The 23,019-nt window shown below is 38.5% G+C and overlaps 1 protein-coding gene across 11 annotated transcripts in view; it reads left to right on the top strand.

The window, feature by feature from the left end:
* The window catches only part of LRRFIP2 (LRR binding FLII interacting protein 2), a 62,495-nt gene extending 48,880 nt beyond the window's left edge, over positions 1 to 13,615 (top strand). For 3 of the 11 annotated variants that reach the window (XM_027744384.2, XM_027744385.2, XM_039384431.1), the window contains 10 exons: positions 397 to 567; positions 859 to 951; positions 3,000 to 3,092; positions 6,477 to 6,578; positions 6,830 to 6,962; positions 8,241 to 8,290; positions 9,732 to 9,852; positions 10,851 to 10,930; positions 11,817 to 11,921; positions 12,690 to 13,615. In XM_027744384.2, coding sequence (XP_027600185.1) covers positions 397 to 567; positions 859 to 951; positions 3,000 to 3,092; positions 6,477 to 6,578; positions 6,830 to 6,962; positions 8,241 to 8,290; positions 9,732 to 9,852; positions 10,851 to 10,930; positions 11,817 to 11,921; positions 12,690 to 12,800 — 1,059 coding nt within the window. In that variant the 3' untranslated portion in view covers positions 12,801 to 13,615. The remainder of the gene's footprint in view (positions 1 to 396; positions 568 to 858; positions 952 to 2,999; positions 3,093 to 6,476; positions 6,579 to 6,829; positions 6,963 to 8,240; positions 8,291 to 9,731; positions 9,853 to 10,850; positions 10,931 to 11,816; positions 11,922 to 12,689) is intronic. The other 8 variants (XM_027744386.2, XM_027744387.2, XM_039384432.1 and 5 more) reach the window with 3 other exon arrangements.
* The last annotated feature ends 9,404 nt before the right edge of the window (positions 13,616 to 23,019 follow it).

Genomic DNA, 23,019 nt, shown 5'->3' with positions numbered 1-23,019 from the left:
TAATAGAGCACTACTTAAATAATGAGCATTAAGTTAAAGCTACTCTTGGAAATATTTTTGTGATCTCTTGTAGTGATTTAATTGTCTGAGTTCTCTCTGTCAGTTTTTTTGCCTCATTCTGAAGAGTTATCTCCTGCATGCCCTGAAAATATTATAAAGCTGTCATACTACTACTGTATCCCTGTGAGTTAAGTTGTGAAGGTGGCAGAATAGAAAATGCCAGTGAATATTATCTTATATTTTTCATGCTTTTGTAATGATAACTTTTCATTGCTATGTATGACCTAACTTGAATAATGGAAATTGAACTGTGACTTGATATATCTAAAGGGAATATTTTAACATTAGAACTGTATCAAAAAGTTAGACTAATGTAAACCTTTCTGCTATCTATAGGATTCGCTAGCTGAAGTAGAAGAGAAGTACAAGAAAGCTATGGTTTCCAATGCTCAACTAGACAATGAGAAAAACAACTTGGTTTACCAAGTGGATACTTTAAAGGACGTTATTGAGGAGAAAGAAGAACAGATAGCAGAGTTCTATAGGGAGAATGAAGAGAAGTCAAAGGTATTTTTTTTTCTAATTATAAATTATAGAATTCTGGACTACTTAGTAAGAACAGTTGAAAACTTTCAAATCAGCTTTTCTTGTTAATATCGTGCTTAAGCCTTTATAGCATCTTTTCTCTCTCTTCTACATTTAATGAAATAAAATCTTCCGTGTCATATCTGGAGAACTTACCTGAAACACTGATTCAGTGATATTTTTTTAACACCTAGGTAGGTAGAATTTCTCGAATTGTTGCATATTTCTTACTTAACTCAAAAGAAGTATAAATAATTTATTTATTTAATATAGGAATTGGAAAGACAGAAACACACCTGCAATGTTCTGCAGCATAAGCTGGATGAACTAAAAGAGGGCCTTCGACAGAGAGATGAATTGATAGAGGTATGTTCATATGAGATAGTGTATGATAGAACTTATGCAAATAAATATGGTGTAAGCTTTGAATGGGAACAGCCGTCATATACAAAACAGGATTGAATATTATCTTGCATTTTTAAGAAAGAATTTATCTTGTTTTAGTGGGTAGAATTTAAGCTACTAATCTCCCTAAATTTATAAAGTTGAAGATGTCTCTGCAAGGTTTTCAAATATGTTACATCTTGTAACATGCTTAATTCTTGTGAGAGTTGTGGTTCTCTCATGAATGTTCCTAGTATCTTTCTTTGTGCTGAGGACAGAACTAGTGTTTGCATGGCCAAAATCTTTTTCCATATCTAGAAGTTCTGATGCGTGGATAATACCAACTGTTATTCTTTGCATTTCCCAAGAGTTTCCATTTCAGTTATTTCAGATTTTTGTGAACATCAGCCACTGCAGTTTGCAGTACTGACTGCTTGTTTGCTTACTAGGGAAGCATAAATATAGCAACACCGGTCAGCATGTTATTGGGTCATAACCATGTTGCTGGGTGTGCGGTATGTTCTTTTCCCCTCTCACTCTGTTCTTTTTCCCTTTTGCCCTTCTGGGAACAAATCCCTAAAATCCCAGACTTATTATCAGTCTTTCATTTTAAAATGGTCCACAGAAACATATATGTATAGTCATACATGTATATACATATATATGTATAGTCAACAGTTTGTGGGTGTCCATTTCCCAATGATTTTAGTTAAAAAATTGAAAGTTGTAGTTCAATTAGTACATCATTTTCCCACTGCCCTTTGCTTTTAATAAAAATTGATGGTTTTTAAGTGTATGGGCCAAAGTTTCCACTATTTGATTTTCAAAAGCTATGTAATATTTCACTGATCCTTTATTTCCTCACTATGTTCTTGTGCTCTCTGGAGTACGGTAACTCCAAAAGACTTCTGAAACGTCCCAGTTCTGTTTCGAAAGTAATATGCATCATGAACTGGAGCTGATATGATTTACTAGCAGAAGAAGAGGAATAAGATTAGCCTAAGTTATCAGCATTTTGAGTCACATAAATGCTGACAAGCTAAAAAACCATAGAAAATTCGGGTTGTAGCTTTGTTACCTGCTCTAGATTATCTTTGACTTCACTGAGAACTAAAAATTAACTTTATATGATCTTGTTTGGGTTTTTGTTATGTTTTGGTGGGTTTTAAGTATACTAATCAAGAATATGTAGTAGGTTTACCTGGAATGTTTGCTTTGGTAGAATGTAGCATGTGTTGAATATTCACAAATGCATTCAGTCTCTTCAAAGATTTGACCCATATTTACCACTTATTTGAGCAATTTCTCCATCTATCAACACTAACAGAAAATCTAGCTGAAGCCGTGTAGCTTTTTGCAGAAAGACATTGCCTTCCATTCCCAGATGTAAAATCAAGTTCACTCGTTAAGAGGGAAAACAATGGTCTCTAGCCCTAAAAATTCTTATGACATCACACCTAAGAATTCTAGTTACGTTTGCAGGACAAGCAGCAAAATACAGTGATAGTCAGCTAAAAAAAATTGGACCACGCTCGATATGTATTCATATAGTATCAGAAAGCAGTATAAGCAGCTGTCTTTTGCTTCCTGGATGCTTGATTCAAACTCTCTATACTTTCAAGAAGATTTTTTTATTTTGTAAAACATTAATAAAACCACTTGTTAATATTAGTTTTCACTTCCGAAGGGGACTTGAAGATATCTAGAAATTACAACCAGGGTAATTGTATTTCTATAGAAAGGATGTTATCCCCAGACTGCAGTGGGAACAATTACTAAAGAAAAGTAGCTCTAGCTGCATTAGATTCTCCCATCAACATTGATTGAATAAAATTAATTACCATTCTCTTGCATGAATTCATAAGAAATATATTACGTTAAGCTGCATGCTGTTTCTGTAACTTCATGCCCATAAACTCTTTGGTTGACTTTTATTACTTAATTTCCTTTATCTATTTGAATGTTTGTTTTTTTCCCATTTCCTTACTTCTCTTTCCTCTTTTGTTCTTCCCTCATCCTATTTACTGCAGGAGAACCAACGTATGCAGGAGAATATAGACTCCATAACCAAAGAGGTGTTTGATCTCCAGGAGACAATTAATTGGAAAGATAAAAAAATAGGGGTATGAATCAAATATGGGAGGAAAGGTATTTTTTTTAATTTAGAAGTAGATGGATGCCCCCTGCACCCCAAGGAATGCTGTGCACTCCAAAGAAATGAAGGCCACTTCCAATTTAAATGTATAAAATGTTTTGCAGGCTTTCTCATCTTTAGAAAATTGGCTATACTTCATCTTTACTTGCATGATGATGAATAATGGTAATTAAATCTATAAGATAAACTGTTGCACGTACAATTTTATAATTTTTTACAAAATATTTAATGGCGTGCCTAGTGCTAAAAAATATGATCTTGAATTGACTTCTGTAGCCAACTTGTGCATTCCTGTATTGCACTTCTGATCCTTCCAGAACTGTTAGGCTTGGATGCAACACTGAATCAAGCCAGTTTTGTGATACCATACACAAAATGCCAGAGGTACCAACTATTGGAATTAAGAGTTGGAATCTAAACAATGGTTGTGCAGGAGCTTTTGAGGATCATCTGTAGGGTTTCTCTATAGGAAGGAAGGTGGTACAGGAAGAACTGTACTGATACTCACTATGCAGCTAATGTAGGTCAGGCAGGGTTTGTCAGCTTTGCTTCTGGGCAGCACAGAAGTCACAGAAGTGTCTGAGTCAGTCTGATCTTTGGTGATAACTACATGGCTCTGAACTCCTGGCTTCTCTGGGCCACAAGTAGATTGCCTGGAGGTGATAGGGAGTTAATTGGAAAGCCTCTAGAAAGAAATTGTCTGCATCTTAGCAACTCCAGGGTCATTTCTCTCTAACTGAATTTTACACCAGATTTCAATATATGCAGATTTTTTTGAAAATAGTTTTATTTGCTGGAGTTCAAGTCCTTTTGAAAAGTTTTCTTTTAACTCATGGTGCCCAGTTCACAAACACCCTGCTATACTGTCTTATATTTATTTCATATTTCAGTCTTTCAATCCATATTGCGATATTCTTTTCCATCATTAAAAAATTTCAACATTCTTAAGTTTTTCTGGACATTCTTCTGAAAGCTTTTTTATCTTAAATTTACCATATTTTTCCCATACTTACTTTTCACATTTGTATACCGGACTGTCTCAATTTATACAATATTTTTGTGCTCTTTCAAATACATTGCCAGAATTAGTAGAGAGCATATGTAATGTTCAAAATATAGTTACCAGCTACTTTTTTTTTTAACTATTTCAGGATTGAAATCTCTAAGTTATGCAAATGTAAAAACATTGCTCTTCTCTTTCCCACATCTGTAAACCTTGACATACTTTTCATAGCTCAGTTTTTGAGTCTTTCTCCCTGCTATGGAGCAGTTGTGCTAATTTTTTACTCTATTCCAGCTTCAGAGATCTCTGAGAAGCTTCACAATGTAGTTTATAGCTAGAATTGTAATGTAGTTTTACAATGTACGCAAAACTTTTGCTGTCTCAGAGAAAGAAAGGGAGGCAAACAGAACAAAGATAGCATGAGTTGCTTTTACACCTACCTTCTTATGTTGTCCTGTTTCTACAGTGTTTGAAATTTGCAATTGTATTTGATCTTAAATTAGATCAGTTTGAAGACACTGGACTATAGCTTCAGATTATTTTCCTGAAATATACAGCTATTTTACTGTTTGGTGGCTCCAAATTGTACAAGTATTTCCAATTTGAAATTAGTCATGGCAGCTCTTGAGTTTGGTATAGATTTCATGGAGATTTTTGGAAAATTCAGAAAATAAGACCCCAGACAAATCTGCTTTCTGCCACATGATTTTACTCATACTGGTATGTTAAAACATGCCCACAGAGCTTAGTTGTTCTGATTTTTATCCCCTGCCCAATAGAGGAATGGCAAAAGTAGATTTCTTACAAAATCCGTGTCATATTACATTAACCCTTGAGCATACAAACACTAGGATTTTTACTAAAGTTTTCCAACATTGAATAATGATTATAAAGTTCTCCATATGGTAGAGATGTATAGTGATGTCAGTTTCACTTCCTTCCCCATCAGAATTTTCTAATTTCCAACACCTGTGCATTAGGGGGTGAGGCTTGAAACATTTTTTGGGAAGGTCAGCATCATCACAGGACACTGTCAAGGACACAGGATCTGTGTCTGTAATGTGATTCTGGGCCTCTGTGTCCATTCTCTCAAGCGGGTGAGCTTACTTTCCCCTCTGTCTATGCCACTATTTTTTGAAAATGACAAAGATGTATGTATCTTTTAAGTGTAACTCAAAATTATGTCATAATTAAGGTTCTTCACACTATTTGTGATGTAGTTAGAGATCTAGAGTGTATTAGGAAATAATAGGACATCTTACAAATTCTTAAACTAAGATGTGACAGCTAATGTTTTCACACATGTTGAATTATCTGTATTTTAAATGTTAAATTTACATGATAATAAACCAAGTGCATCAGCACTTTTTTAAAACTTTCTGTTGAAATTGAGTAATGCATTGAAAAATTGCTCTAGTATACAGATTCTAGATGATTATTAGAATTCAGCATACTGCAGTTATGTATTACAGTACAAAAGTATACACCTTCATTTCTTTCTTGGTATCAGTCCATTCCTAAACATTCATGCATAACATAAGGTTTAGTGGGATAATTTTCTTGGCAAACTCTGTGTATGCTTTTGCAGTTGCTGTATGGTAAGGATTATTTGTAATGCAGGTGGTATTGAATTTGAATAGAACACTGCAACGTTGCCCAATCAAGTGAAAGTGTACGATTAAATGCCAGGTAACACAGCTGCAGCATAGGTAGGCAAACCTACCTACATCCATACTGCACTTTTAACTGCCATACTTTTTTGTGCTAAAATAGCAATACTAGAGTTTGCTGCCATTTTTTCTCTAAAACCAAGTGCTTTGGTTTTAGTAAAGAGTGGTTTTAACCCTTAAGCAACTAGTAAATAGGCTAGTATTTGTACGTGGATACATCCAAAGTCTTTTATGATGTACAGTGTCTACTTCTGGACCCTATAAAAGGTAAAGAAATTAGTTCAATAGATGGAATGTTTTAGGATCTTTTTCACTTGAGTGTCAGAAATTTTTATTTCTGGCCACAGAGTGCCTGTATCAAGAAGAATTACTTAGTTTTTTGGTATTCAATTTAGTTTATAAAAATTTACCAAAAGTAGATTTCGCTGGATGAAAATCTCTTATAGAATCTGTTAAGACTTGCCTGAAAAAAAAAAAAAAAAGAAGACAAATGCAGCATGAAGCTAAATATGCTAAATAAGCAGTTTTCAGAGATATATGTTAATATATATTTTAAAAGCTGATTTAATTTCTTTACTTTTATGGAGCTCTTTGTATTTACTTGTAGAAAATCTCTCTACTATCTGTCATATGCTTTTTCTCTGTGCCATTCTTTTTCTTGCTATCTGCCTGAGCCCAGGCCCTAGAAAGACAGAAAGATTACTTTGACTGCATTAAGAATGAGCGAGATGAGCTCAGAGAGGAGTTGGCTGACCTGAAGGAAACAATGAAGAGAGGAGAGGTATGTTGGTAGTAGTTACTTTACAGTAACAAATCCAAGAATAGAGCGTGAAATCAAGGTCAGTGAAAAAGAGGAAGAATGGTTACTATTCTTGTGGAGTCTGAAAACCTGACCTTAGGGTAGAGTAAGTGGTTAATTTCATTGTAGCTGTTTCAAATAACTTTAAAAGCTCTTAAAAAACTTTTCTGTTGATTTATATTTTATCATTTTTCTTGCATGAGTAGGTTTTTTTCTTTCTTTTGTATTTTCAGAAACATGGATTAGTTATAATTCCAGATGGCACACCAAATGGTGATGTAAACCACGAATCGGTGGTTGGTGCAATAACAGTTGTATCACAAGAAGCTGCTCAAGTCCTGGAATCTGCAGGAGAAGGACCACTAGGTAAAAATATCCTGACATACTTTATGGAGTGTTAGAGGTCTTTGTTTCCCTTCTGTTCACTCTGTGTGTGATTTACAGCTGCAGAAAGATACCTGTGATGCTTCTGTAATACATACTTACACAACTTTGAAGATTGATTTATTTTAGTTTTTTGCTTACACTGAATAAAAAGATAGATGTTATATTTTGAGAAAGAAAAAATAATAGGCGCTTGTATGTTTGAAATGGATTAGTTCTCTTGGTCCAGTTTCTGGTTTATTACTCTCAGAAAACATCTTACCTAAAAGTGTAGTCTTTTGTATTAGTATATTTTCCATTGTGTTTCATGAAAATAATTCTTCAGAACTGTGTATAATCAATGAAAGAACAGCAAGTGCAGTCTTCTGTCACATTCATTAGAAAAAGAAGTTTTAAAAACATTCAAAAAATGACAGGGACAACAAAAAGGTACATATTGGGGGGAGGTAATTACTTGCTTTTATCCTTAGGTTGAACAAGTTGTTGTATGCATAGTCAATCCACTGTAATACTCTGTTAACATGTGAAGGAACATCCCCATATACTTTGAATATATTTGTGCATGATAGATAATAGTTACATATTTTTGTATTGACAGAAATTAGACTTGATATATATTTCTGCTCTGGCTCCTCATAGGGAAATACAAATGTCGTTATGCTTTGTTTCCGTCAAAGTTATAATTTCTAAGGGAGCTGCTCTAATCTTAGCATGGTGTTGCTTGACAGACTGTTTTGTAGCCATTACTGATCTTCTAATTAGAGATACTCCCTCATTCCCATGGGTCCTTTCCCAAGTAATTTTTTCATGGTTTGAGAACACTTTTTACAAACTTTCTAAACATATGGGGAAGCTTAGTGGCTTCTCTGAAGAGACAGCAACCTCTGAATGAGACAGGAAAAAGAGTATAAAATCAGAAGAAACTGTTGTTGGAAATGGCTGTTCTAGATATCAGGACAATATATTTTAGTATTATTTTTAGTATTAAAAAATATCCTTAGTTTTTAATTTACTTCGAAGATTTACTAAACCCAGAGGTCTTGCTTTTAGAATTGTTATACTAATACACAGTGTGAATGAAATATTTTTCTGCTTTTACTAACTGAAGGTTAGTGTGTTATTAGTGAGATATCAAAGTTTTATGGTCCCAGGGCTATTAGCTTTGAAGAGCATTTTATTTGAAATAGAACAAAAAGTTATGAAAAACATGTTCTTATTTTCAGTTTTTTCTGATTTTTAATCGGGTTCTTTGGTTTTTAGATATCAGGCTACGAAAACTAGCTGGAGAAAAGGAGGAATTATTGTCCCAGGTAAAATAAGCTATTCATTTCAAAAATAGACTTTTGTGTATCCTTTTGCAGACTAATAATGTATTAGTAATAAACACATATTAAGCACCAGAAGCGCTTAATCAAATACGTAGGCACTAAAGCAAAATAAAATACTCAACTTCTTACCTCACTGGCTACCAGGAATTAGCAACTCCTCTCATTAGTGTCCTTATCCATATGACTTTGATCGCGGTTGTTAAAGAAACCTCATTTCAGTAACTGTTAGCTGAAATATAACTTGCTGCTGACTCTACTATTAGTGCATGTGCTTAAAGCTCTTTTGTCTTATGTGGAAATACTAAAGTCAGTAAAATTACATTGTCGTAAGCTCAAGTGGCACTTTCTTCAAAATTGCTAAGTGATACTATTTCATTGATCATTTTAGTTACTCAAATAGAAAATTGATATTATCAAAGTAGTTGTACTTTAATACAGTACAGTATTGAGAAAAGAGGGCTCAAGAAAATATGTTACCACTGAGCAATTGTTAAGAATACCATAGTGTTGGTGCTTCTAGTTGAAGACATTGCAAATTTAAACTGGTGTTGTGAACATTAGTTTTTGCAATTAATGTACCTTAATTATAGTATAGATGCTTGGTTTGGAATGTCGATAAATTACAGTATTAAATATAAGTACATAAATATGTATGTGTATATTTTTCACTATATAATAGTAAAAATCACTGATCATGTATTTGATTTGTATCATGAATGAGAGTTTTGCAAGTATAACTTCCATACTGCTAAATCTGTAGGGCAGTATTTTTATGAGAGTGTCAAAAAGGTAGTTTCCACTTCTTTAATAAACTCGGTACAGAGTGGACATAGCTGAGAAATCTGTGTTCCCTGACTAGTGGAAAAATCACAAGACAGCTGCTGTAGCATGAAATGGAACTGTTTAAAACTAATGTGCGCAACAGACTTGCCTAGGACCATTGTTTCCGGGTGGAGTATGAGAGAGGATCTCAAAAAAAAGCGGTGGATTATTGTCTCTGTAAACTCACCAAGATATTGTTCAAGATTTTCATGCATATTTAGAATGGAAAAGATATGCAGTAGAAGAAATCCATAAACAGAGTTTAACACCATCTACTCCTCTGAAAAGTGAGCCCTGTTAGTTACTGGGTGCTCCTGCACTGTGCAGACATCCTGGCAGCACTGATCAAACTGTTGGGTTTGGGTTGTGCATTGATATGCAGAGGGTAATTCCCCAGTGATGGGGATGGAGGGCTGCAGCCACAGGCCTCAGGGACTGGCTTCCCTTCCTCTTCTGCATGGCTCTGCTACTTTTGCTTACAGTACCTTCTCAACCAGTGGCATCTCAGGACTGCTTTGCCTTTTTACCATTGAACATTTAGATACACAACTACTGAACTTCAGGAAGTCTCCTTTTCACATAAGAACACTTCCTTTTCCAGGTTAGAAAACTGAAGATGCAGTTAGAAGAAGAACGACAGAAGTATTCTAAAAGTGATGGCATGAATCCAGATATCATAGGCTTAGAGAATGGTTCTGACTTGCAGCTAATTGAATTGCAAAGTAGGTATATGGTTACTGTTCAAAGTTATTTTTCCTGCAGAGAGGAAACAGACCTTTCCACTCCTTTTGTTGTGCAGTAGTAGTATTGTGAATTAATATATTGTTGAGCAGATAGGTTTTTGTTGGTATATGTCCTTGCATGGAATTTCTCACTGCAGAATAGCTTAAAAATCTGCCTCTTTCAGTGTTGAATAACTACATTCTAGGAAGTTATTTTTCAGTTGATAACTTTGCCTAGAGTGGGTGCCACTACTTGAATAATTTCAATTTTTAGACAATAGAATTTCACCTGAGATTTTTAAAATGAATTCTACCTAATTTATTTGTTGAATCTTTGATACAGAAACTTAATCTAGAAGACTATTGTCTTGAAGCAAAACATGAAAATTTATTTAATACGATACTCAGTTTTGCTTCATAGAACCACTAAGCTACTTTCCATTTCAAGCAAACTGTTTCTTCAGCTGAAAACTTTACTTGTTTGACAGATTGTCATTTAATATGTTTGTGTCAATGAACATGAACAAAGTACTGGCAATGTCAGGGCTCAGATGTAACACCAGAATAATTTGTAAAGAGCCATGGAGTTTGTCTCTAAGGTTCACGCCTTGTGCTCCTTATGATTCGAATATTATTACAGATGTGTAAGGTAAATGCTGTTGGTATTATGTCTATTGTGGTCTGATCCATTTTGCAGTGTGTGTTGGTTATTGTGTTCTCTTTTTTAAGGAATGAGTTTGCTGTGTGTTCTAAAAGGTGTGTATCTCATCAATACATTTGAAATTTAGTGCACACTCTTACAGAAACAGTTGTGTTCTGTAACAGGAAAATTATTTCTTTTCCATACTCTCAGATTTCTGAAAGAACATTTACCTCTTTGCAATCCTGTATTCCAGGCTACTCAATAAAATGGTCTTATTAATGAATTTTAATTAAAAGGGAATCTGCTAGTTTAGAGAGTTGCTTTGACTGTCATATTCATGTCAATTTTTGTCTAGGAGATGCCAACAGACAAATTAGTGAATACAAATTTAAGCTTTCAAAAGCTGAACAAGATATAACTACTTTGGAACAAAATGTAAGTGTGTCTTTCTTCATGTTTGTTATTGTTACACTTAATCTGCACACTTTGACAATACTTTTTTCAACAAAAACTATGAAAACATATTTCATAATTTGATTTGTTGTTTGATCTTTAGGGCACTACATTTTTTTATAGTTCCTGCGATTCAATACTTGTGCAGTCTAACTGTAAGAGAAAATCTACAGAGATGCTGAACTGTAATATCATGTTATTGACTTAAAATTATGAAGTGTGAGAGACACATGTATGAAAAGAACTTCTTGAATTTCAGAGAGTAAATTATATACCTTACACAGTATTTACAACTTTCTTTCAAGTAACTAAGTTACATAAATTGATTTTTTTGAACCGGTAGCTTCAGTTCCTCTGTATGTTCTGCCATACTTATGAATTTTAGGAAATTGACTCCAGATTATTACGAAAAATCACATAATTTGAATCACAGATGCATAGCTTTTCCCTTTTGCACAGATTCAGGCTACTACCCTGTCATGTGGATTTGGGGGTAGCAGGGAGCTGTAAATAGAACAATTCAATGAGTGGGTTTTAACAGCTCCAGATTGCAATCACTATTTGTCTCGAGCTCCCTCCTTACTACTGAACTTTGTGCTTGGGCTGAAGACTTTTTTCATCGTGTCCTGATAATAGTTCACAGTCTCCTTTCTACTTTGCACCTCCTTATATGGTTTCTGGCTTTCAACTTTTCAGCTTTTGTTTTTAATCCACGTGTTTCCCAATTCTTTATTTTTCTTGTTCCAACTCTGCTTAGTTTTTTAACCTTCTGTGTCTTCTCAGCTGTGTCCTGACAGGAACAGTTGGTGGCAGGCGCGCTCCAGGTGAAACGCCTGAGTAGTCGTTCCTGTCTTGTTTATGTTTGCAGATTGGACGACTTGAGGGGCAGGTTGCAAGGTATAAAAATGCAGCAGAAAATGCAGAAAAAGTAGAAGACGAACTCAAAGCTGAAAAGAGGAAGCTTCAGCGAGAGGTAACTGACTTGATTTCCTTCTCAGCTGTATGCTCCTTTCAGTCTCGAACTGCTCTGTCTTTTGCCTCCAAGCTTTGTTTTTTTGTAATCTTTGGTTGCAGCTTTTAAGTGTTTTTTGAGATGACCTTCAAGTCTCTGTGTTGCATTCAGAAGACAACTGTAGCACGTAAAAATAATACTAACTACAATTCAATGCTGTTCTTTCTTGAAAGGAAGGATCTAAGTTGTATTTTTTTCTAAATCTGATAACTTGTAATATTTTAAAGTAATCCTTCTACAGAAACTACTGGGGAGATGGATGGTCCCTATGTCAAGTGACAGCCTGTTAATTATCCAGCATGCACCTCACAGGATACTGGAAAGAAGCTGTATTTAACTGAGCTGTTGATCATGCTTGCTTAAGAGCTGCTGCATGACCAATGTGATGCATGCTACCTCTGAGAATACATACCTGTATGCAAGTAATAATGGTAAAGAGGACTTTACCTTGTTCTAGGTAAATTACTTTCGTTTAATGGGAAGTTGCAGGCACCTAGTTCTTCTGGAATGAATACATGTTTTATGTTTTAGTTGCTTCACAATTATTTTTAACAGTTTAATTCTGGTTCATCTGCCTGCAATAACAAAACCGTTATGTCTTAATTTCTGTGGCACTCTTATAAAGTGTATAATGCTCATATTCCTGACTAATTTCCTCTTGCAAAGCTTGAGAACAGCAGAAAGTCCAAATAAACTAAAGTGATCATAATTTTTGTTTTCATTTTATAGTTAAGAACAGCACTGGATAAGATAGAAGAGATGGAGATGACCAATAGCCATTTAATGAAAAGGCTGGAGAAGATGAAGGCAAATAGGACTGCGCTTTTATCTCAACAGTGAAGTTGGAAATTGAAAATACAATGCACTGCGCCTTGAAAACTAGCCCCTAGGTTGTTTATAAATACAGACTTTCATTGGCACAAACTATTTAAACACTGAGCTGTTCACTGACGGTTTAGTTTCATAATTAAATTACATACTTTTTGTAACTTATGAGAGAAAGAAAGTTAGTTTGAATTCCTATGTGAATTACAGCAATTTTTCGGTAGCATTGGATTCTAGAGTCAAAGATGGAGCACAATGCTGTATGTTTGACTTAGCGATAGAAAATATTTTTACAACTGTGGAATCAAGTTTACTCACAATCTCCCTTGGCTGCTTTAATGATGCTTGATGCTCAGAGACAGCTGCATGAATTCAAGAAGACACTGTATTACTGTACTACAAAACTAACATGTATTTGCTTAAGACATCACACAGCACAAGTGCCTTTTATCCGGTGCAATTTAGACTTCATTGTTGAAATAGCCTTTGAAAACAGATAGCATTTTATTTTAAGATACATTTGGGGTATTCACTAAACTTTATACATTTTGAAAATACATTTTTGTAAAATATTTAAATTTGTAAGAAAAAATAGGGACTGTATATAAAAATCTGCTTTTTTTGCATGGGCACATCTGAGTTCTAGGTAATTTTGTCAAATAATAGCCCCTAATACTCTTAGTATTAAGAGCGCAGATTTAAAAGCTTATGTTGTACACCATCAAATTATATGTCATCTGCTTAAGTGTGAATTGAAATTTTATGGTGGGAGGAAGGGGGTGGGAAATGTGGCTAAGGAATTTATTAAATGGACACTTTACTGACCAAAACCAGATGTTCTGTGTTTTCTTTTAAATACCCAGATACTAATAGGACAGAGCAAAATCTTTGTAGAATAGTAAAATCTGATATCCATTTTCTTAAGAAATGTCTTTTTTACTTTGAAGTAGTGAGTTGGAATTTATTTTTTATTTCTTAACCTAGTCTGCTACTGCTTGACAGTACTGCTGTGGAAGAGAGGGACAGTACAAGGAAGGAGGTGCTTTCTGGAATGATGTGGGTTTTGTCTGTAACCTACTCCCTATGGACAGTGAATACTATTTAGAACTTCCATGGTTCAAGCTGGCACATCACACGTAGGAAATCGGTAACACCTGCGATGGCAATTCTGAAGTGTTTGGAGTGGCACTGTCCCTATGTTGAACTTTTCTTGAGGTTAGCAGTCCAGCATTTGGTCTGAGAGGAGTCATTCTTTCAGACTTGTATCAGGTGCTTTCCTGTAGTAAATTGCTACCCTTTGGGAGTATTTCTCAAAGCAAGGCGGGTTTTGGGACCTTTGCAATCCAGAGGGTTAGTACCTCTGCTTGACCAGAGCTGCTTTTCAAAGAACATCGTGACAGTGCAAAACTGAAGCTTTCTGGAAAATAACATTCCTTCCCTCTTGAGACACCTCCCTGTAAGTAGCAGATCTACTTAGCCCTGCATATTAAATAGGAGACAGTTTGGTGATCACATAGATCATTGCTGTTAACTCTCTGCTTTTTTTTGTGTACTTACTGAGTAGGAACTCTCAGTGTCTGGATTAGTCTTCTTAATGGTATATATTCTGAAGATAAATGGATACTTTGGGGGTTTTCAGTGTGTCGATTTGTACAAAACTGCTAAAACCTTATATGTCATGTGGTAGGGGGCATATCTTCTTGTTCACTTCCTCTAAACCACCCCATTGAAGCTGAACATTTTATGGCACAAGGAAAACTGTGCCATAACTGTGGCACAGTGTCGCATAACTGTGACAATCAGATAAGGAGTTACTAACACAAAGTTACCAACCTACTTCAAAACTTTTTCTGGAGCACAGGTAAAACATCAGTACATTCTTTCTAAAAATCAAGATTTTTTGTTGGTTTTTTTTTAAATAAATTATTAGATTTATTAGGGTTTGGTTGAGAAAAAAAGTCTAAGTTAGTTGGGTTTAATTATTATCTTGCCCAGATAATTTCAGATATGCTTGCAAGGGGACAGAGACAATTGTTAGTGCCTCTTCCATGGAGTGTTATACCAAGTTAGCGCCTACAAAAAGGCACAAGTTAGTAGAAAGTAGGTCTAAAGATAACTGTAACATGGCATAATTTGAGACTGAATGTGGCACTTAGTGCCATGGTCTAGTAACCATGGCGGTAGTGGATCAAGGGTTGGACTTGATGATCTCGGAGATTCCTTCCAACCCAGCTGATTCTATGATTCTATGAATACCATTCTTTGTTTTACTGAGGGCATGATTTTTAACACCCAGCATGGTTTGTCCTTCCCTCGAGCTTGTGGGGTTTTGTTTGGTCTGTGGAGGGCTGTTAGGGCTGGGTGGAAAAATTTTGTGAGGAGGTTGTTAGGGGACAGACAGCAGCACCAAAAAGGTAAAGAGAAATGCAGCACATGCCTGGGTGGCAGTTGAGGGTCACTGAAGTGGCTGCTGCAGTTTGAGACAGGAGCTATTCCATTTTTTGGATTGCTTAACCCTTCCCAGCTCCAATAAATGCAGTGAGTAAGGACACAAGAAGATTACCCTGGAGAAAGGGGATCAAAAGCTTGGAAAAGGATGCATGATTTTGACAGCAAATAAACACCCTATACCCCCCCCAAATTTGCGGGCCTGGTGATTCATAGGCTGTTTCAATGTGATGAGGTGCTGGCACCCTGGGAGAGAAACCGAAAACTGATGGTCAGTTGAAGAAGTCTTCTGTCCACCCTGTCCCACCCAGGCCACACTGGGTGTGCTCAGAGCTGCACCCAAACCGCCCAATCGGTTCTCAGTTCTGGAGAGCAGGATGGTAGGACTTGTGCCACCTCCTCCAGCTAACCGTGGGAGATCAACCTCCTCATTAGCTGCAAGAGGAGGGTGCTTGTGTGCCCACTGCCATCTTCCAAAACCTGTTATCCCACCCATGCTGTGAAGCCAGGGTAGCCACATTGCCAGAAGAGGAGCTACTACCTGATGATGTCCTCATCAGCCTTGAAGGGGTTGTACCTGCAGACTATGGCCAAGGTAGCACTGGCAGTGGATCGACTCTGCAGACAGTCTCAGCACTTCCCAGTCCAGTCTGGGCACCAGGTAGAATCGTCCTTTAAAAAACAAATAACAAGTGCATGAAAGTAAATTAAAAACAAAACCTGGAAAAAAGAAAAAATGTAAAATGTTGACATACTATCACAGCCCTGGGGAAGGCCCAACCTCCACATGCAAGGAATAAACCTTCCCACGGATGGGGAAAAACCCTGCCTTTCCCTCCCCCATCCTCAGTCCTTCCTTGAGAGCCTCCCAAGCAAACTGGCTGGCACACAGATTCAGAATTCACGCCTCTGCTACCCCCATGGGTGGATGTTTTTGTTGGGCTGTCTCCCCCTTCCCCAGCCCGTGCCAGGGTGAGTAGCAGAAGCTGTCAGCAAGGCCAGAAGCCAGCTCCACTTCATCAACATCCACATCCTCCCCTGCCAAGAAGCAACTTGGCAGCTGGCTGAGAAATTAATCCTGCCCCATCACAGCAAAGCAGGGAACCTCCAGTGTCTGGCCCAGATGGGCCCTGCGATGCCTGTGACCAGGAGCATGCCCCCCACACCATGAGTCGACTCATCTTGATTTCATTTGGGTATAGAGGGTGTCCTCAAAGAAGGTGCCACAACCGAAGTCAAACAGCTTTGCCCTGCCAGTGCCCAGGTTGAAGATGATGTCCCCAGCTTGATGCCATGCTGCAGGATGCCACAGTTGTGCCCAAGATTGCAGGCAGACCTCAATACCTTGGCTGCTGGAGGGGATGTCTCCCCTTTTCCTGTTTGTGGGAAATTCACTGGACTGTCACGACTTCTTAAATATGATGAAAAGCACTTAGCCACTTTTTCCTCAACCTCCCCCAGGACCATCAGAAGCATCTCAGCAGCTGTGCTTTGGTCACAGGGAAACAGCCTGGTTTTCTTGGCTTCTTAATGCCATGAGATGTGTGAAGCCCTTACTGGCCAGGCTTCTGGATCCTACTGTGCAGGGGAATAGATCTGTGCCATCTCCTGGGGCAGGGGAACTTCCTACAGCCAAGAATAGTTGAAAAAGTCTTCCAACAATGCCCTATCTGAGGGGTGCATGGATAAACACCATCTGATGAGGTGCTGGCACGCTGGAGAGAGAAACCAGAAAGCAGCGGTCAGTGGTTCGTGTGCACCCTCTCCCAAGGTCTGCAGTGCCTAGGACACGCTGGGTATGCTCAGAGCTCCCAGCTGATTCTCTAGTTTGGAGGAGAGCAGGATGGCAGGACGTGTGCCATTTCCTCCAGTTAACCATGGGAGATCAACATTCTCAGCTGCAAGAGTGGGATGCTTGTGTACCACCTGCAATCTCCCAACACTGTTATTCCTCCCATTCCGCAAAGCTGGGTACTCACCTCGAGACAACCACAGCAGGAAAAAGAACCAGCCCAGGATGATGTCCTCATCTGTGTTGAAGGGATGGAATCTGCAGACCTTGTTGTAAAGCAGGATGCCCAGGGACCGGATTGTTGCTTGATGGCCATGGCAGCAGTAGAAGAAGATCCACTCCAGTGGGCTGTACACCCCTTTTTCCTTTAGGACACAGGCAGAGCTCATCAGGCAGATGCTGCCCTTGCCTGGCCATCCCTGGGGATGTGGGGGCTGCACCAGTGGCACACAGTGTGACCTGCTGCCTTCTCTCAAGCACCTGACTCTTGTTTACAAACTTTGGGTGGTAAAAGAAAGCCCCTGCTGCTGGAAGAGTGCAGAGGGGGCCCTGGGAAGGCCTGACCACTAGGTGCAAGAAAAGCACCCATGCACAAGTAGGGAAAACCCTGCTTTTATCCCCCCCTCAGCCCCACATTGGTCATGAAAAATACCATAGGCCAAGGCAGGAGAGGGGAATAGAGCCTCCCAAGCCCTCCCACGCCTGCAAATGAAAGGCCAACACATGGGTTTTGCAACCCCCTCTCAGCTACATTCCACAGATTGGTTGTTTTTGTTGGACTGGCTCCCTCCCCATACTAGTCCCAGCCACCTCCTGTTGCGCAAAATCCATCCCCACCCACCCTCAACAAAAAAAACGCAAGTTGGCCACCAGCTGAAGAATTATTCCCCCACCACCACCACCACCACCACCAGCAAAAGGGAGAGCCTCTGGTGCCTGACCAGGCCCTGGGTGTGAGCTCACCTGAAAAGCAGGAGTACAGCATGCCACAACCAAAGTCCATCAGCTTAATCTCAACAGTGGATGATGTTCTCAGCCCCAGCGTTGCAGTACAGAACCCTGTGGCTGGTGCAGTGCTGCACGACCTCCAGCACCTGGTGGAACAGCCCCTGCACCATCTTCTCTGTCAGAAATCCGTGCTCCTCCAGATGTCGTAGAAGTCCTGAGAGTGCTGTGGACACTCCATCACCAGCGTGAAGCTGTGGTGGAGCTTGAATCAGTCCAGGAGCTGGATGATGATGATGTGGAAACCATAAGAGGACACCCTGAGGAGCAGCATAAGTTCTAGGAGCACACAGGCACTGTTGGGCTGCGGGGGCGACCACAATGCCATCAGTGGGGCTGATGCTGCACCAGGAATCCGGTGCCCCCCACCCAGGGTATGCTCTGATGCCCCCTTTCCTGGCCCCACTGGTGCTGGGCATTCCCTGGCCCAGGATGCTCCACAGCCCCTGGTGACCCCACAACTACTCCCCCCTCAGTGTTCCAGCTTCCACCCCACCAGTCCTCAGCTTATCCCCACCCGTCATGCCCTGGGCTCTCCCACTGACACCAGTCACTCACGAGCTTGACCCACTCCAAGATGTGATCCCAGGATGCATTTTATGACCACCTGCAAGTCAAGGTGACAGTGAGCTGAGCTCACTGCCCCTGCCCCTCCTGCAAAGAGAAGACCCTTTGCTGTAAGAGGGATTTTTATTCTTTCCAGAACTTTGAATTGGAAAGCATGTTCAGAGTGGAAATGCTGTCTGGCTGGTGCTTTGCCCTTAAGCTTGACTGAAGGAGTGTGTCAGAGCTCAGCACTGGTCTTTCCCAAAGCTTTCTGAAGGAAGTGGATTTTTTGCCTAAGAAGTAGAGGCCTGCAGAAGCAGGATAGTCAGCCCCGGGGCAGAAAGCAGTTGTAATTTTTCATGGCCTTTGTAAGCCCATGTGCACATTCTGTGTGTTTTTCCTTGCATTGAGGAGTTTGCTTCCATTTATTTTGCAAACTTATATGAAGATGAGCAGGTATGCTCTGTACCTACTAGGAACTGGAGCATATTCAAGATAGAATGTTAGAAGCTTTTTCAAGAGGAGTTAGAACTCGGTAAAACAGTAAGAAACCTTGCAGTGTCTTGGTGTAAGGGACTTACAGCTCCGTCCAGGGGTGATGAGGTATCAGGACAATGAAGACTATAATGCTGTGCAGTACCAGCACACTGCAAATTAAGGTCTGTTTTTGACACAGGAAATAGAAGGGGGAAAACTTGGATTACAGTAATATAGGTCGTGAATGAAATAACCTGCTTACCAGGCAGGCTGCTGGGACTCTGGGCACTATCAGTCTTTCCTGCATGGAGATTCTTGAAACCTTATGCAGTGGCATGATCCCTGGGAATACTGCGGACTGAAAACACATTAATGACTCAAAAGGAAAAAAATGTATTTTAGTTAAAAATAAGCAATGATACTGATTTGATAGCTGGTGTAATAAGGCTGGCTGGTGGAAACAGGGTGCTTTCACCAAAAAAACAAATTGAAACTGCAGAACATAAGCTGTTAACATTTTTAAGAGCAGGTCCAGCCTTTTGCTGTGGGTATAGAAGTCTAAGTTGAAGATTCAGAAGGTTTTGAAAACTGTATGCTCATTAGGAAATGTTCTCCTTTTGTTCCTACATCTGTGATTGTACTTGAAGGTAGAAATGGATGATATTTCTGATTCTCCCTCCTTCTATTCTTTCTTTTCCTCCCTGCCCACACACGTGATTTGAGCAAGCTAATGTGTTGTCCCTCACAGTTTAGCCAGGTTAATACTGTATGTGCATTCAGGTATCATATTGCAAGTGGTGGCGAGGGGCCTGCGACCAGCATTGCTTAGATCTCGGCAAGCTGCTGCTTGAGCCTCAGTAACAGCTTGCGTACTTTCTTTCTGTTAGTCTGTCGCAGCTGTCAAGTAAATAGTGTTGGTTTATGCACCCTTTATGGGTACATTAAAGTATATGAAATTATTAGAGACTTCATATTAATTGTAAAGGGTCTAGATATGAAGTGTTGGCTGCTGAACAATCATTCTGTTAGTAGCATGTTCAAAATCAGTCTGGAAAGTTTATTTCTCCTGTTATTTTATAGTAGAATTTGAGCCTCAAAATGGCTGGTAGTTATGCTATTCCAGGAAAGGAAAAGTCTCTCTGAAGTTACTAATCCAGCAGGTCACCTTTCTGCAAAGAAGTGCCTCCTGAGGAGCTGTTTCTGGGCACAGCTCTGTGAGCACCTAAGCTTTGTTTGCAGAGCCTTTTGAGCACTTTGTCACAGCAGAAACCTGTATCTTTTTGTAGTGAGCTTTGGAAGTGTATGAGAGATAATTTCCTCATTTTGGGAATTGCTTCATTTATTCTCAGGATTATTTTGCCAAAAATGGCAAAGCTCCAACAGCAGTAGGAATGAAATCTTTGGAAGCTGAAGCTCCTAATTTGAAATCTAATGCTTGTTTGGAATAGAGGGTGACCTTTCCTTTTGACCCCTCCCATTTTCCCTATGTGTTGTCTTGAATCTCATCTGCATTCATCCAGACTTCTGTAAAAGAAATCTCTGGGAGAAGTTTGGGATTTGCTAGTGGAGCTGCTAGGAAAGTTTATTAATTAGAAAACCAAGAGAATTACTCCCATACGCTGTAGTACGTCACAACGATTTACCTTCTTGACATACATGTATAAGGTCACCTCCCAGGTGGTATAAAAATATTTGTCCAAAATGTATTCAGTAGTTCCTGAGGTTAATCTTAGGAACTAGATTACTTAGGAACTAATTACTGGAAAGTATGTTCTTGTTTACCTTATCAGGAGACTGGTAATACAATGAAGTAAATGGTGAAACTATATTTAATGATCATTTGGACTAATTAGATAAAACATGTTAATTATTATTTGATCTATTTCCCTGTAACTATCTACAGGTGCAGAGGAACAATTACTCAAACTGTTCCTCTGAGATTTTTTATTTTGTCATCACTTTCTAAGATCTATGTTGGTACTCTAACTGTTTCAAAATCTCAAACTGAATAGTCTACTATTTGAATTTCTCTTAAAATTTGTTAGTGTTAGTACCTACTATCAATAAAAGTTAGTGGTTGCCAGATTATGATTATGCATATCTTTCTCATTTACAACTACATGTGAGAGGAATCCAATGGAAGGTTTCCATATCACCTTTGTAGGTTGTTTTGATAGATTCTGATATTCTCAAACATGTGTAAGTAGTAGTATAGGACACAAAATTTTTCTAGTAAGATAGAGAATATGTTGCAAATCCCTTTATGTGAGAAAAATTTCTCCCTTGAATTTAGAAAGACGGCAAAAACTTATGAAACAAAAAGAAAAAATTTATTCAGCGTACTGGATCTAGTCTCACACCGAGGTTTTGGGGAGAAAAGACCCCTTGGGCGTACAACTTATACATTTTATATTTTTACAAAAATCCCACCCTTTTTCAGATAAGTTCAATCTATTAATTTTTGCCTAAAAAGGTCTCTTTTCTCTGAAAAGGGGCTTTCCCTTTATCCCAGTTGGCTGCAAGCTATACCCCATCAAAGATGATGGATCTTCCTTTGTTCTTACCTCAAAGAGAAAAGGAACCTCATGCACAACATGGCCCCAAAAGATTTTAATTTTTAAGAACTTTCACATTTCCCTTATCTGGCCGAAAAAAGACCCTGATACCCAAGTTCAGTCTGTGGAATTTGGATATCTTACAACTTCATGACATGCCTATATATATAAAAACTGTATTTTTATTTCTCATACTTTACACAACAACTCATTTGTGCTAATTACTTCTTTGTACTTTCATCGCAAAAGTTGATCATGTTCTGTCTTCTTTTCATTAGAAGCACCACATTGCCTGTAACCATTTTTGTAGTATGTACATTAATTCTGCAACTCTGTAGCAGTAAAGCAGCTGTAGTAGCGCTCATACTTGTAGAAGCTTCAAATCACTGAAAATCAGTTGTAGTAAGATTTATATTTGAGAAGACATGTCTTTCAATTTGAAAGTCCCAACAACAGAAGTCTACACTTAATAGAAAACATCTACCTCTGTTTTGCAGTCATGATAAGTAAGACTGAAAGTCCCGCAGACACCCCATAGCACCCGTGTTATTGTGGTATGAATAGTCCCTGCGTATCACAAGCATGCAGTTAGACCAACATGTGTAGCAAACAGTGAGTTTCACAGTGATATTTACACATAACTTAGGCATTTGTGGTTTTTGTAACTTTTTATTTGCATTGGAAGGAAATGGTTTAGAAGCATACTGTGGTAGAAGGCAGGACGGCTGTGGTCTAACTGTCCTCAGCGAATCACCCATTCTCATCGCAGCCCACCTCCTCAGAGCCAGTTGTGACTGGTTCAGTTTATGGGGTTTTTCCACTAAATAACCAAACCTTCCTGCAAACAAATGCCCCAGCACCCAGAAGCCTTAAAAATCTACTTGTCCTCTTGTTTGGGCTAAATAAATGAGAATTAAAAACTTAGTATGAATAGTGTACATTTCTATAAATAATGTGAGCTGTTGCAAGATGTAAAACCTTGCAGCCAAGCATTTAGAAAAAAAAACAGAAACTGTGAGGTGATAGCTATGCTCAACATGGTTTAGGGTTGCGTGTAGGCAAGGGTTTTATATGTGAAAAAAGCTAAAACAGTTTTCTCTCTGTTTTCCTATACTGCATGGATGACATCTTTCAGTTTTGTTTAGGAGACACAAAAAGTGGATTTGGGGGTCATTTCAGTGAGAGAGATCTTGGTCCATTTATTCAATCAAGCATTTCTCTAGCAGGGATAAAGGTAGGGGAGATCCATGTAATATCCAGGTAGTATCCATGGTGCTACTGAAATCCGTAGTAACCACATCCCAAAAATGCCTTTGTAGCTGTTCTGTTTTGCTCTGACCAGAACCAAACCTTAATAAATAATAGCACGGAATCCCAGCCATTTCTCAAACAGAGTTTGACTGAAGATTAG

Source organism: Pipra filicauda, unplaced genomic scaffold (genome assembly GCF_003945595.2).
Source record: "Pipra filicauda isolate LSUMZ 115617 unplaced genomic scaffold, ASM394559v2 scaffold353_size752799_pilon, whole genome shotgun sequence".
NCBI lineage: Eukaryota > Metazoa > Chordata > Aves > Passeriformes > Pipridae > Pipra > Pipra filicauda.
Note: the sequence above shows the minus strand (reverse complement) of the source record. Positions and strands in the feature narration are given on the sequence as shown.